Source organism: Maniola hyperantus, chromosome 9 (genome assembly GCF_902806685.2).
Source record: "Maniola hyperantus chromosome 9, iAphHyp1.2, whole genome shotgun sequence".
In the NCBI taxonomy this organism is placed as follows: domain Eukaryota; kingdom Metazoa; phylum Arthropoda; class Insecta; order Lepidoptera; family Nymphalidae; genus Maniola; species Maniola hyperantus.
Genome location: NC_048544.1, coordinates 9,593,827 through 9,609,335, shown reverse-complemented (window position 1 = coordinate 9,609,335; position 15,509 = coordinate 9,593,827). Strand labels below are relative to the sequence as shown.

General features: G+C 38.2%; 2 protein-coding genes across 2 annotated transcripts in view; one reads left to right on the top strand and one right to left on the bottom strand.

Annotated features, from left to right (window-relative positions):
- LOC117984854 (rabankyrin-5) overlaps positions 1-13,048 on the top strand; it is a 50,395-nt gene extending 37,347 nt beyond the window's left edge. Inside the window, exons 8-21 of the mRNA XM_034971513.2 lie at positions 1,172-1,541; positions 2,288-2,472; positions 3,408-3,595; positions 4,321-4,474; positions 5,280-5,442; positions 5,531-5,607; positions 5,843-6,011; positions 6,505-6,741; positions 7,271-7,488; positions 8,492-8,691; positions 9,103-9,215; positions 10,554-10,676; positions 10,870-10,994; positions 12,193-13,048. Of these exons, the coding sequence (XP_034827404.1) occupies positions 1,172-1,541; positions 2,288-2,472; positions 3,408-3,595; positions 4,321-4,474; positions 5,280-5,442; positions 5,531-5,607; positions 5,843-6,011; positions 6,505-6,741; positions 7,271-7,488; positions 8,492-8,691; positions 9,103-9,215; positions 10,554-10,676; positions 10,870-10,994; positions 12,193-12,322 (2,452 nt within the window). The 3' untranslated portion in view covers positions 12,323-13,048. The remainder of the gene's footprint in view (positions 1-1,171; positions 1,542-2,287; positions 2,473-3,407; positions 3,596-4,320; positions 4,475-5,279; positions 5,443-5,530; positions 5,608-5,842; positions 6,012-6,504; positions 6,742-7,270; positions 7,489-8,491; positions 8,692-9,102; positions 9,216-10,553; positions 10,677-10,869; positions 10,995-12,192) is intronic.
- Positions 13,049-13,274: 226 nt separating this feature from the next.
- LOC117984867 (cytochrome b-c1 complex subunit 6, mitochondrial-like) lies at positions 13,275-15,316 on the bottom strand. Its single transcript, XM_069501126.1, has 3 exons — positions 15,179-15,316; positions 14,991-15,085; positions 13,275-13,604 (listed from the first exon to the last, which is right to left on the bottom strand). The coding sequence occupies exons 2-3, from the start codon at positions 15,078-15,080 to the stop codon at positions 13,431-13,433; spliced, it is 264 nt and encodes an 87-aa protein (XP_069357227.1). The 5' UTR covers positions 15,081-15,085; positions 15,179-15,316; the 3' UTR covers positions 13,275-13,430.
- Between the last annotated feature and the right edge of the window lie 193 nt (positions 15,317-15,509).

The following is a 15,509-nucleotide window of genomic DNA, read 5'->3' as shown; positions in this document are numbered from 1 at the left end:
GCGTTTAAACTATCGTGAGTGATTTCCATTATTACAAGGGGAAACTTCATTTTTTTTTCATTGAGTGTCGAATTTTAATTTCTGTTTGAATTTACCACGTTCGGCTTGGTTTGAGTGTTATGTGCGATCAAATGTGTTTAAAGATGTTAAATGTTAATTTAGACTATAACAAAAATTAATCAAACGAACTAATTATGAGACGCATCTTTCCAATCCTTTGTATTGTGTATCTTGCAAAAAACCATAAATAAATAAAAGTGGTAGGGAGCATATTTTATTTTTATTCATTAATATTATAAGTATTGATTAGATGATACACGTGACTTTGTCCGCGTGGATTTAGGTTTTTAAAAATCGCGTGAGAAGTCGGATTTTCTGGGTTAAAAGTAGCCTATGTCCTTCTTCGGGATGATTCAACAGTTGGGCCGTCATAAGCTAGCACACAGACAGACACACTTTCGCATTTATAATATTAGTATGGAAGTATGGATTATAATAGTTCTTTGATGTATTTTACCCAGCTATTATTTATTGCTATACTTAGTTACTTTACTTTGCTATTTCTATACATATAATAATGATGACGTAGGTAAAGAAAAATGAGTACATTTAAAAGCCACACGCAATGATTGTAAAATTCTAGTACTTAATTGCTACCTACGTAAGTTACAACTGAGTTATTACGTCCAAGGATGTCAAACAAATACTTAGTATTTACGAATTATTCTTGTGTATACTGCATAGTATTAAATATTTACACAGTCGTTCTAAGTACTTTGCTTGGACGTAGCCTCTTTGAACACACCTTAATATGTGTTTACTTTTAAATTATGTTGCATTTTGTTACTTACTGCTGAATTGCCTAGTCCCAGTTTAAATTCTGTTAGAAGCTGGTCTAGATATAGTGAGCGCAATACAAGTAATCCAATCTGAACACGAGGCGTATGACTGCGCATTGTACAAAAACAGATCTCAGCCGGACTTCTGTATTTAATCCTTAGTCTATGGCCTGCACAAACCGTCATGTTGCAACTTCAGATTAAACTGCTTGTTTTGAGCGCATTGTAATAGTATCTAATTAGTTCTCACAATAGTCTTTAAGATATAAAATATTTTTATTTAAACACACTGACATATGACAGTGGTATAGGGACATACTTGTTCTTTCTAGCACACCTCTCCACCAAGCAGTAATAGCAAGAAACCAAAGAATATTCGATCTCTTACTAAAACAGCCTAACTTAGACACTAATTTACGGACTTTGTCAGATGAACACCCACCATTATACTACGCACTGGTCGATGATAGGCGAGCATCAATATCTTCTAGTGAAACATTAGTAATGAACGGTTCCAATCCATTCGACACCCCTGTCACAAATAAAAACGCCTTTACCGAAGACCCAGTAGAAGGTAAATCGGAAAATATTGTGGAAAGAGGCTTTGCAGCAAAATTGTTGGAAAAAGGCTGTCAACCAAATCCATTATATTCGGGGTCGGGCGATAGTCTTCTGCATATTTTGGCGCAAGGATGGTTTGAGGTAAGAACTTTGACCAATAAAACGTTTTAATCTTATTTACCTAAGTAGACAGTTCCACGATAGGGCTAACACCTCGCTCCGATTTTCTATTTTGTTCCTTTTCGAATCAGTTCTACAAAAATGTATATCATTAATTGTGCTTACATTTCAATCTAGCACGAAGATGCAAGTGCTCACAAGTCACTGTACAAATTAATAACGTCGCACCCAATCTCATTTAGATTATATTGTAATGCATAGCACAATAATATGAGAATTAAGAACTGTCATGTATGCGGCGTAGGTACCATCCGCTACACACTCACCTCCTGTAGCTGATGCCCGCGACTTAGTTTGCGTGGATTCAGATTTTTAATTCATAAACTAGCTCTTGGCTGCAATCAGACCTGCTGGCAAGTGATGAGACCTAAAAGATGCCTATTCACTCTTAACTTGAAAGTACTTATATTAATAGTGGAGGAGAAAGCTGATGCCGAAAGGATGCTCTAAATCGTACGTATTCGTGGAAGAGAGAGAGAGAGAGAGCAGAGCATTGCAGACCTTGACGATTCCTTGCAGTACAATTGTAAAAAGAAGTTTTTGAAATCACATGGAAAGTCTTGATTTCTAGGGATTAAATGTCTTGGTACCATATCTGACAAGATCGGTTTAGCGCTTGAACCATTATTATAAGGTTACAGAAAGACAAGACTTTGTAATGTTAGTAAGTATGGATTAGCATAGATAATTGATGTTTTAATATTCAGGATTCGGCGGTGTTTCTGACTTCCCACCTAAACGGTGACTTGAACCACAGCAACGAGGCGGGGGTGACGGCGTTGCACGCGGCGTGTGCCAACGGCCTGACGCGGCTCACTGCCGCTCTCTTGGAGCACGGCGCTAGGCCCAACCTACAGACAGCGTATGGCGAACACGAGGACACTGTATACAGGTGAGGAACTTACTTTAAACCCAGTTAAACACTATGAGAAAACGTGATCAATTCTGTTGTACATAAATTTCAAAACTAAATTAAATAAACAGGTCTAAATCTAGTGCTATCTTTTTTGCAGGGTGCATTCTGAAAGGGATAACAGTATATATTTAGACCTGTTAAGTATTTTAGTTTAACTTAGAGACTGTTTACAACAGTATTAACCACAGTGTCAGAAAAAAGATTGACGCGCGCCGGAAGGCACTCTACTCATTACATTTTGTACTAGACCTCGCAGACTGGCAAAATTTTGCCGAAAGTACAGTATGAGGCAAATGTTGCACAATTTTACAACTTTACACTTACACAAAAACTGAACACCAGTGTGTTCATTTTTTGTGTAGGTAAGTGTAAAGTTTCACGGGTATGTGATAACAAAGTACCAATTAAATTGTCTCTTCTTGTTACTCAATATTAACGACGGCATGGAACATATTAAAAGCCACAAAACCTCCGACTGTTTACGGATAAGAAAAATTAGCCCCGTACCTAAGGCTGGGGAAAAACGTTGCGAAATTTTGCGCTCATCATTTGTGCATCGGGTCATGATAATATATGCAAGATCCATATCTGGGCAAACGAATCGTCACGAGTTTCTTTTTGTGAGATAAATGACTCATTAATTCAGCAACATTGCTTTTACCAAAAAGGCTCACCTCACCCAACGCCGTGGAATGCAAGTTTAATTTCCGCGGTCTTTGCTTTGTTAGTTTGTGGTCAAGGCTTTGGACAATTCTGAGCGGAAAATCAGTAGTAAATCTTGCCGAAATTCCGTGTCAAAGTCAAAGCCATTTATTCAAGTCCTGCCATCGTACACTTTTCCGCGCGCATTTTTCTGATTGCGGGATTCCAATAAATTTGTCTCTCTTTATGACTTACCAGTTATATTCCAGGCAAACTCCTCTTCATCTAGCGGTATTAAATAACCATGAAGGAGCAGTAATGGCCATTATCGATCACAAAAGAGCAGTAGAAAAGGGTGATCTACCTTCAACAGATCGAACTACTGTTAGTCTATTGCCGAATTTAAACTTGAAAAACTCTGAAGGGGACACGCCCGTCTGTTTAGCGCTTACTGAAGGTAAATAAAGTTATATTTTATCTTATAAAGTTTTTCAACAGATTAGTTTTATAAGGTACGGGACCAACGAACAAATCTACGCGTTATGAAAAGAGGAAAATTGGTTGCCATTGAGTGGTTATGGCCTAGCGGTGAAGACGTCCAATCCGCACTTGGACAGCGTGGTAGATCATGGCCTAAACCCTTTTTATTCTTAGTATAGTGGACCGATGGGCTGATGATTGCTTTGGTTCGAGCTGCACGCAGTAAGCTGCGCCAGAAATGTCCATTTCATGTTCCCCGCGCAACACACCTCAATAATTAATATGTGCATCAAAATCTACTCTTGTGCTGCGAACTTGCAACTTTCATAAAATTTTAATAGTGTCCATTGCAGTTGCTTTGCGATTCAATTTTAATATACTAAGTAGGTAAGTACGCTACAGGTCGAGATAGCAGTCGGGGAGGGAACGCCCCGCACACTCGCACAGACCCCGCGCTAACTTAGTTCGGGTGAGTGCAGGTGACGTACGGGTGTGTGGGACGTCCTCCCGCCTCGTACCCTGATTGCCACCTCAACCTATTAAATCGCGTACTACAGGTACATTGTACCGACTTCCAAGATCCAAATCAGTTAGTTTCGAAGTCAAGACAATAACTACCATTGATTGTTTCTTTTCTCGGTATAGATAGCATCTAATGTCTGGAAATAATCGAATGAACTTTTGTAATAATTTACTCACAAGGTCACAAGCATCTAGTAGCACCACTTATCGAAGGGGGGGCGGATCCTAATATTCGCAATGGGAAAGGATTCACGTTACTCCATCAATCCATAGTTGAAGAGGACTCTAGGACCGCCATTTTCCTCTTGGACCACGGCGCTGATATGAATGCACTGTAAGTAATAGGATTTTTTAATTCAGATATAAGTTAGCCCTTGACTGCAATCGCACCTTGTGGTAAGTGATGATGCAGTCTAAGATAGAAGCGGGCTAGCCTGGAAGGGGTAAGGGATAGTCGAAAAAAAAAACAATTTACCGAATAATCTCGAAAACTCATTGCTGTACATCAGTCGACGAACATTGATTATAAGTTTATGATAATTTGAAATACATAGCGATATTATGAAAAACTGATTACAGCTTGGCGATTACGCTAAAATGACAGATCGCATCGCAAAACCAATTCGCAGAAATCCAGGCATGATATTTCTTTTGTGATGTGATATGTCATTTTACAGTGATCGCCGAGTGGCAGTCAGTTATTTTCATTATATCTCAATTTTGACTTGATGGTTGGTTGGAACCGTATTTCATTCAGAATTCAGTCAAACACAACACTTTATTTCATTCAGAATTCAGCCAGACGCAACAATTTGGATTGTACCAATAGCTGTATAGCTTTTTCGTAATCAACCACCTGCACTGAAATAGGTTTAAGCTACGTACAGTACGCGGCCGAAAGTAATGTACATCGGCCTTTAGAATGACTTTTCGGCTTTGTAGAGTGTTGTCTTTGTCACTTATACCTATATGACGTTTTGTCGGTCTCAACGACCGAGACTGCTCTACAAATCTGCTATCTCCTTCTAAAGATCGATGTACATTACTTTCGGCCGCGTACTGTACCCCTCTCTCCCATGAGAGGTCGAGGCATTTGCTCAGCAATAGGACATTACAAAGGATTCATTTTGTCTGACTAGGACTGACGCGGGAGAAACTCCTCTGCAATTAGCTATACATTGCCGGCTAGGCTTGGTAGTAGAAGCATTATGTGTACGGGGAGTGGACATGAGCCGCTTAGATGCTAACGGAGTTCCCCCTCTCTGGGCGGCATTGGACTCCGGGCAAGAGGAAGTTGCTAGCGTAAGTTGAACTTTATATACTACTTTTTACGGTTTTGTTTCATTTATGCCACAAATTGAAGTCGAGGTAAATTCAATATCTGTTACAGATTTTGGTTCGTAATGGAGCTGACGCCGACTGCTGGGGTCCGGGTCCAGATGGATGTTTACAAAACTTGTTGCACAAGTAAGATTATATATAAGTTGTAATTACTTTAGATTATGTATTAACTCTCAGGCATGCAGGTTTCCTCATGATATTTTATTGCTTAAACGCACGTTACTCCGAAAGTTAAAGATCCGTACCCGGAATCGAACCCCCGACCGACCCGAGTTAGGAGGCGGACGTCTTTACCACTAGGCTATCATGGCTAATTTCAGAACTAATTTATACTAATTAAAGAAGTCCGCTTCTCAAATAGGGCGATAGACGAGAACAAAGAGTCGCTAGCTACCTTCCTGGTCCGGTCGGGCTGCGACGTGGAGAGCCCGCGCCGGCCCGGGCCCAACGGCGAAGGGGCCGACGTTGCGGCAGACAAACAGGCGCCGCTGCATCTGTGCTGCACTTGGGGACTCACGGAAGTTATACAAGTGAGTTTCCGTATTGTCTGATTACTTTTGGGGATAAAAATCTTGGCAATAAATTGCTCAAAGCGATCAAATACCAATATCAATAATTTGTATCCGCCATATTGTAACATCTTACCGATCAATTTATTTTAATTCAAGATATTTTGTAATTGTAAGACCTCAATTTTTTAATGCATGCTAAGTATTTTCCTTGCAAAGTGATATTTTTGTAGTAACGATGTGAGGTGGTGAGCTAAAGTGAACGGACTTCAAAAAAGGAGGTTCTGTTTTCGATTCATTATTGATGTTTGGTCGAGATTTTTTAGATGCTTCTTAGACGAGGATACCCTTACAGATACAGACAGATAGCCAGACAAACACACTTTCGCATTTACAATATTAGCATGGATTGCTGACTATTTTATTAAATTGTGTCTGATGAAGTGCAGACGCATTTTCAATACTGATAAATGTACAATCACAGTATTAAATAAGATCTTAAAAAATCATCCAGACTCTACTCGAGCATGGTGCAAACATCAACTCAAAGGACGCAGAAGGCAAGACGCCGCTCCACATCGCGATAGAAAACCAACACGCGGCCATCATATCCCTTCTCCTGTCCCAACCGGGCATCGATTTGTCCGCACGGGACAATAAAGGCGTTACTCCGTTCGCGGCCGCCCTTACCGCCAGAAATAATAAGGCAGCACAGGCGATACTTGAAAAGAATCCTTCAGCAGCTGAACAGGTATGGGTTTAAATAGTGTTTACTAGATATTAACTGGTAACTCTGCACTTGAACGCTTATAAAAATGCATGCCGAAACGCCAGTTACATTTTTTCTCTGTGCATTATATTTTTTGTATAAATGTGTATTATCTGTGGGTCTGATGATAGAAGTGAGTGGAAGAAGAAGACCACGTAGCGTGGGTTAAGGTCAGAAAGAAGAAGAAGAAGAATGTATTATCTGTTGGCAAACAATAAGATAAAATTAAATAGAGCAGATGACTCAATTTTTTTATCAACATGTTACACTGTCCAATATCCAGTATGTTATAAACCAGTTGGTACTTGATAGGGGTCCTTGGCAAATGGCCAAGAGGATGCTTTACTAGACATGACGTCACGTGCGGCCGTGCGAGGGAGATATCGAGATAAAGCAAGCTTTAACTCGTCATATTAAAGCTATTTTTTTTAAAAGCATGATTATTTTATTCTAGTTTATAATAATGAATGAGTTGAAATTGGTTTGAATGTTTTTTGTGTACATTGTTTAGGTCGATAAAAAAGGTCGAAACTTCTTACACGTGGCGATTCAAACTTGTGACATGGAAAGCGTTATGTTCCTTCTATCGGTTGAAGTGGACGTTAACTCCAGAGTTCAGGACGCCACACTAGCGCCACCGTTACACCTGGCGGCCGCGGTCGGGAACGAGGTGTTGCTTCGAAGCCTGGTATTGGCTGGCGCACGACCTAACGACAGGGATGCACACAAGTAAGTTCATTTGAGATCAAGTATATTATTATCGCACCTAACCCCACTGGTGCAACACTGTCACTTATGCAAAAAGTAACTCTTTCAGAAGAAGCATTTTAAATTTTGGTGTCGCATAAATTGAAGACAATTGCTGATTTACGGAAGATGGATAGTTACATCCTTGCGTGTACTTTTAACTTTATATTATAGAAAAAAAATGACCCCGAACAATTACAATGAAAATACTATACTAGGGGTTGCAAGTTTTATAATGGTAATCCATTATAAAACTTGCAACCCCTCAATTGTAACGATGTGGCATCCGACATCATAATAATATGATGTTGAATTTACTGTTATTACCCATCCTAATCTAAATTCTAACTACGGACTGCTGGCAGGGTTTCTGATGCTGATGCTTCCAACTCAGATAGAATAAATAACAGCACTGTGTCTTTCAGGTCGCTGTTTTACTTTTCTCTCATCATTATTATAGCCATTAACCACCGATCTTCTTCGACAGCAAACGCGTTTCAGAAATTCCCACCATTGCCTGCTATTGGGAGTGCAAACGGCATATTGTCTTCCTCTCCACCAGAACTCAGAAGTAAAAATGTTGCCTATGTCAAAAATAAATAATGTTTCTTAGTGATTATAAAAAGAGGGTCTTCTAAACTACTTAAAATCCTCTTAATTTTTTAAGCTTGATAATTTTTTTATAAATATCGATTCGGCTTCAACAAAAGTACGTCAAATGTTTATGACGTCACCTTTCATTATTTCGATCCAGCTCCCATTCTAAACTATCCGTGGAAAGAAGTTAGTACAACGCTCTCTCTGTTATATAATCCCATACAAATGATAGAGAAGAAGTCTCAGTGGGCGCTAAACTTTTCGCGGATAGAGTATACTAAAGGCACGTTTTGACGTTTGGTGGAGTTGCTAATTTGATTAGTGTAGTACTAGTAACATCTGTATTCTGAATCGTTGTCGCTGATCGGAGTCATGGTGTGACCCGCAGACGCACGGCGCTGCACGTGGCGGCGGGCGCGGGGCAGGCGGGCATTGTGAGCGCGCTGGCCAGCGGCGGCGCAGAGTGCGGCGCGGCGGACGCGGCCGGCGACACGGCGCTGCACGTGGCAGCGCGCGAGGGGCACGCCGCCGCCGCGCGCGCGCTGCTCGCCGACACCGACATCGACGCCGCCGCCGCCAACCTCAAGGGTAAGTGTAGGCGTGCACGCTCGATACACGGCGGCGGGCATCGTGAGCGCGGCGTAGGATATAAGCAGGGGTAAGGCGTTTGTGCACTCATTCGTATTAGTTTTCGGAAAAATACGATACGTAGTGGCCGTCATACAAAATGCACTCACGCTTGTGCACTAATTTAGTTCGTATTTATACGAATCCGTCAAAATGCAATAAAGCGAAGTGACGAAAAAGCGATGGATGTTAGGGTCCCATGATGCAATATTGGCGACCTCGCACCGGAGAGCACAGGCAAAGCTTCAAAATCCTTACAAGAAACCTATGTGCAGCCGTGGACGGCTATCGGTTAACGATGATGATATTAATGGTCACATCCATACATCATAAACAAAAATATTAAAACTAATTGACAAACTTTCATATTAGGTCGAAACCCTCTCCACGAGTTGTGTTGGTGCAAGAAAGACAATGCGGCCACAATATGTGAAATATTCCTAGAATTCATGCCGGACTACCCCATCAACAGGACTGATTTACAGGTATGGTATACAGACTACAGTTGAAACTTGGAATAAGTCTTCTAACTCTTTCTGTTGAAATGTAGAAACTGATTTTTAACTTTTTAGGAGTGCTGTACCCTACATCATCAGGGTTGAGGAGTTGAGACTTGAAGTCTGAGAATAAAGTCGTTGCTTGGTACCTACAATATGAATTCACTATGAACACTTCCTGAATCTTGATAACTCAGGCGGGCAGTAACCCTGCAGCATCAGGATTAAGGAGTTGAATCCAGAATTTTTTATGTGACCACCACGAAAACTTTTTTTGTTGATTTAAAAAAAAAATTGCAAATCGGTCCAGAAACCTCGAAAAAATCGATGTAGAAAAAAGAACCACCTCCTTTTTGGCAGTCGGTTAAAAACCGATGACCTTGAAATATTTACGGAACAATCTTTAAAATATCCCCTTTCTAACAAAAAAAGAATGAATGAAATCGGACTACGCGTTAGTGAATTACAACTCAGTATACATTTTAACTTTCATCCCCTCTCCTACGGGAACCATGCTGAATTTCAGGATAAAAAGTATCCTATATTCTTCCTCATAGTATGACCTCAAATCGTACCAAGTTTCATTGAAATCCATTCAGTAGTTTCAGCGTGATGCGCGGCCGTGATACAGACAGACAGACAGACAGACAGACAGACAGACAGACAGACAGATAGACAGACAGACAGACAAAAATGAAAAAAATTAGTTTTGTGTTCAGTATCGATTATAGAGTGCCCTCGAAAAAAAAATTTCAAAATATCTTCAATGTACAGAATTTGACCTGTTACAGTTTTATTATAAGTATTGATGAGCTGAATTGCGTCCAACAAGAGTCGCTATTTACCTGCGGTACTATGAAATATTCCGTGATAGTCTGGCTAACGAAAGAGACTGGAAAAGCGCGGCAAATTTAAAAATGTAAGTATGGCAGCCACCATCAATACACTGTATTAACACTAAATTATAGGTACACACTGCATTCTAATTTGTTCGGTTAAAAATAGCATAAATATTGAACAATTTTAAAAGCAATATCGTCGGTATGACCTGCTCATTTACCAACCTGTAATTAGTATGACAGACCTGGAATAACCTAATGCGGTACTTTAGAATTACTTATTTTTATTTATGTTCTATTAAATTAGGTTATTCCAGGTCTGTCATACTAATTTCAGAGCTGACATACCGTTTTTTTTAATCCGCGCTTTTCCAGTCTCTTCTTTCGTTAGCCAGACTCTACGAGCGTACATTGGCCTAATTGTGAATGCCTCCGCGCGAATGCGGAGTAGTTTGTTGCCTTGTTGTACACCAGTGTATTTGCACAGGGCAACACTCCGCTGCTGCTGGCCTACATGAATGGGCAGGGCGCCATGTGCCGCGCGCTGGTGCGCGCCGGCGCCTGCCTCGCGCACGAGAACAAGGACGGCATTTCTATATTCAATTATCAGGTAGAGTTCATCAACTAATACATACTAATAATAATCCAGCGAATTTGAATAAACCAGTTTTAACTTGTAAAAATTCCTGGAAAGCTAAATTTTGGTATGAATTCATTGGTGTATTTCAAATTTTCTTTAATCACTTGTCATGTTCAGGAGCTACTAAAATTTATTTTCTCAATATATGTACTTATACTGGTAGGTAGCAACGAAACAGCTGCTGCACCGATTGCTGGACGCGCTGCCGGCCGAGGCGCCGTGGGCCGAGAGCGACCTGTGCCAGGAGTGCGGCACCAAGTTCACGCTCACCATGCGCAAGCATCACTGGTACGTGTTCATTGTATTGTATAGCGATGACTGCTGGGCATTTTTCGTTTATTTTAATTTTACTAGACTAATCAGTAGACATCGGAATATACATATGCACTATCAAAATAATGTGGCTAATTCAGTTGTACACAATCTCTAAACTAAACTAAAATGGCACGTCTAAATCTATTGCTATCCCTTTCATAATATTGCCTGTGGAAAACCTTTTCCACAGGCAATATTATGAAAGGGATAGCACTAGATTTAGACCTCTTAATTTAGTTTAGTTTAGAGATTGTGTACAAGAGAATCGGTCCCACTATTTACTATTATAAGTAAGATGACTTCTCTACCCCAACTGACGTTACTGGACAGAACTAGTTCACTCTGACTTGAGCGCCATTTGTGCAGAAACCTCTTCAGGCAGAGTTTGTCCGGTGACGTTAATAAATGCGTTAACTTTCTTTATCCCTTCAAGATCTGGGTTTTTATATAAAACAGCATTTAATTTTCCACGGACTTTTCCGATAGTGAAATCGGAAGGGCGTTATTCTGTTCCATAATTTTTTCCCATTATTTATAGAGAATCCGAATCCGAGAATATAATACTAATTATTATAAATGCGAAAGTGTGTTTGTTTGTTGGTTTATTGGTTTGTCCTTCAATCACGTCGCAACGGTGCAACGGATTGACGTGAAGTTTTGCATGGGTATAGATGTGACATACCTGGAGAGTGACATACGCTACTTTTTATCCCAGAAAATCAAAGATTTCCCACAACATTTAAAAAAAACCTAATTCCACGCGGACGAAGTCGCGAGCATTAGCAAGTTATATACAAAGGAAGGTTTTTAGTCTCTAGAGTTAGATTAACCACTGAAATATGCACTCTTAATGAAACAGTACTAAAATATGCAATAACGCTATAAAATAGCTTTTTATGCAAATGCATATATTCCGGTGTCTACTAATCAGTAAAGCCAGACGTGTTGTCAGATTTGCGTACCTATTGTTAATTTAATATGATCCAAAATGAATTGCTGAACCTGATACGGTGCCTTACCCGAATTTTATGCGAGTGGAGCTAGTCTATGCTTAAAATTATTTAGCTAGGTACGCAATTCGGTACCTATTCATCGCCCAATACAGAGGTGGCACGACCTTGTTTCCTCAACATTTAATCTTTATCATTTATCAAATTGATTTTTTTTTCAGTCGACATTGCGGGCGAATGTTATGTAAGCAATGTTCCAATCAAGACGTTCCTATTCTCAAGTTTGGGATGAACAAACCACAAAGAGTCTGTGAAATATGTTTCAACGTGTTGCAAGTTGGCGCCAGTTAGTGGAAGATGATAATTAGTTCGATAGAAATTTGTGATAAGCAATTTGATACTAATAAAATTAGACGTGGCTTTTTGCATTATTTGAGAAATGTTACGCAATAAAATTATAATTAATGACGTAAATGGCTAAATTTATTCCTAGAAATTATGAGGCATTTTTGTATTTTAATATTTTGTCACAAAATTGTTGTATAATAAAAGTTTAATTTCAATTTTCTTACTTATAACTTCATTTAGATTGATAGGATATCATATTTAATTTAAATTATACAGACACCCTCTCTATATTTTCAAATAATGTACTTGTTTATGTTCCAAGGTGATTGCTGCAAAAATATTAGTGCCTGTACAGTTAAGATTAACAGTTTTGAGATCTACTATGCCAAAGTCATAGAGTGCTTTTTATTTTTCTTGACATTTATAGCTTTAAGTTAAAACTTATAAATATTATTATTGTTTAGCTACTTAAGTTCAAGGTTGAAGAATTCTATAAGCTAAACAATGTTGAGTAAAATATCTGTAGTCATTTATGGTAGAACTCTCGCACTTATACAGAATAAAATGCATTTTTGTCATTCCATTTTTATTGTTAAAAAATTATTTTTATAGTAAGTTATATATTTTTTATTGATTGGCTTAGTTTGCCATTTCATTCATCATTGTGGCTATGGATACAATTTATTTTTGATTCTAAATTCTATGAAAATTATAATTTTATTATTGAAATGGTGTTTATATTTTAACCCCTATTATAAATTAGGGTCCCCCGCGCGCTAAGTTCGTGTTTGTTCGGGCTGATCTCAAAAACGACTATACAGATTTTCATACGGTTTTATCCAATAAAAAGAGATCTTTGCGAAAATAAGCTATCAGTAGTACCAGTATGGTGATAATTGTAAATTCGGTCAGGGAAAAAATGTGGGGGGTAGAAGCCACTAGAAAATAAAAATAATGAACTGTGATTATTTATTTACAAAAAAACATATATTGTTACTTGGTAAAATAATTTACTAATCATCTATGATCTACATACCACCCTAAAGCAGATAATATTTTACAAATGGCAAATGGACAAAATAACCCATTTGTCTAAATTTAAATTATAAATCTACTTAAGCCTCTTGAAAAGGTCCTTGTTAACACATTTATCAAGGACATGAATGTAGTCAATGAGCTCCTCTTCACAAGTCTCGGCAGTGTTTGAGCGGGAGTTCACACGGTCATTACACTCCTGGTATTTTGCCCACAAGTTCTGTGCATCAGCTTTTTGGCTACAGACTTCCTGGAAAAAGATATATTTCATATTACTTTTTATTTTCAATAAATGAATAAAACTACACTAATGTTATTAAAAGGTGAAAATTGTTAATTTGAATGTGGGAGATAACCTCCGTAACTACAATCAAAGTTCAAAAATTATTTCACTGATAGATAGCTATGTTATCCCCAAATACTATATAGACTATAAATTATTTATTATATATTATGTATCGTGGAGGAAGTCAAGGGCAAAAGCTAGTAATAAATTCAGCCACTATGTACTGATACTGATAAAAATACCCAAACAATATTTTCACATTCTTTACAATAAAAAATAACTTTCTATAAATAACTACTTTAGTAAATGATTATGGAATCATTTAAATTGGATTTACTAAAAAAAACTATGGAGAAAACATGGAATTTATCTATTCAATTTACGACGATCTTATGAATGACATTGGGGCCGATTCTCTTGTACACAATCTCTAAACTAAACAACATTAACAGGTCTAAATCTAGTGCTAACCTTTTCCGCAAACAACATTATGAAAGGGATAGCAATAGATTTAGACGTGCCATTTTAGTATAGTTTAGAGATTGTGTACAACGGAATTAGCCACAATATCTTTCTACAACCCGTTTACTAAAAGAATGGACTTGGCGTCGATTTAAAAAAAAAAACATTAAAATTCAACAAGTGGCAGACAAAGTACATGTATCAGTGACAAAGATGCGAATATACACGTACCTACTACGAATTTTTGTCTGCCGCTTGTTGAGTTTTTAATATTTTTAATTTTTAATGGACCAGGTCCATTCTGCGTCCACATTCTTTTAGTAAATGGGTTCTATATATTATGTAGGTACATCAATATAACCTTTGTAAGGGAAATTGTTTGCTTCGGTTTCTCAAAAATATTTTTCTCAAGCTAAAAAGAACAGAAAACAATAATATAATCAATTTGAGGATCTTGAAACTTGAATGAGTTTTTTTTATTATTAGTATAATTAATAATCTGTCAGCATAATATTATACTTGTACATTTGCTTATAACTTCTGTCTTTTTGAATTGCCAATGTGGTCAGTGGTTCTCACTGTCATTTACATTATTTTTAGACTATTCCATGAGGAAGGTTTTTAAGTAGAACACATTCAAATTTAATCTTAGATACACTCTCCATTGCAAAGCTGGGGCAGGTGTTAAGACACCGAGGAAGAAGTACCTACCTACCTATACTGAATCTATTTTCAAAAAAAAATCTGTAGTTATGCAAGGAAGGAATAGGGCAGATAGTAAATGAATAGGTTATCCTTAACAGAAAGATATTTATAACGGGAAGTAGGTACAAACGAATCACACAGCTTGTGTTACTGTTATAGTATTATGATGTCTAAGTTACATACTCGTAATTCTACTTGAGGATCCACTAGTTCTTCCTCCTCGGCCTCCACGGCCTCCTCCGCCTTCACAACCGGGATCATTTTAGAGGACATTGTATCTGTAATGAATGAGATTAAAGCCGATTGATCACCGTGTTTTAATTATTTAGGTATCTAACAAAATATTCGTTATTAAAAGGCAATTTTATTACTTTTATGCTTAGATGGTTTAATGTAAAAGTTCGCCCAGATCAATTCGATGACGCAACAACTAAAATCTTGCACACGGAAATATAATAATGATAATAATATAATCACTAGACCAGAGAACCATGGAGAACCGAGAATGTAGTGAATGAGTGAGTACTCTTTGGCATGAAGAGATTACCACGGACCACCAACCAGAAAAAAAAGCCACGGACTAATTACTTGTAGGTATGACTTGTATCTTCAGAGGCATTTCAGAGGAGTCTTTCCAAGTTTCCAAGTCTTTCTCTGTAATATTGCTTAATCTGTAAGCGGCTTAAATACCAATGCTACCAA

What these genes read in the sequence shown, in the direction of transcription:
- LOC117984867 (XM_069501126.1), bottom strand. Translation starts at nt 15,080, where the DNA reads ATGTCCTCTAAAATGATCCCGGTTGTGAAGGCGGAGGAGGCCGTGGAG. An exon ending in ATCCTCAAGTAGAATTACGA is followed by an intron (nt 13,605 to 14,990) that starts GTATGTAACTTA and finishes ATCTTTTTCCAG; the next exon opens with GAAGTCTGTAGCCAAAAAGC.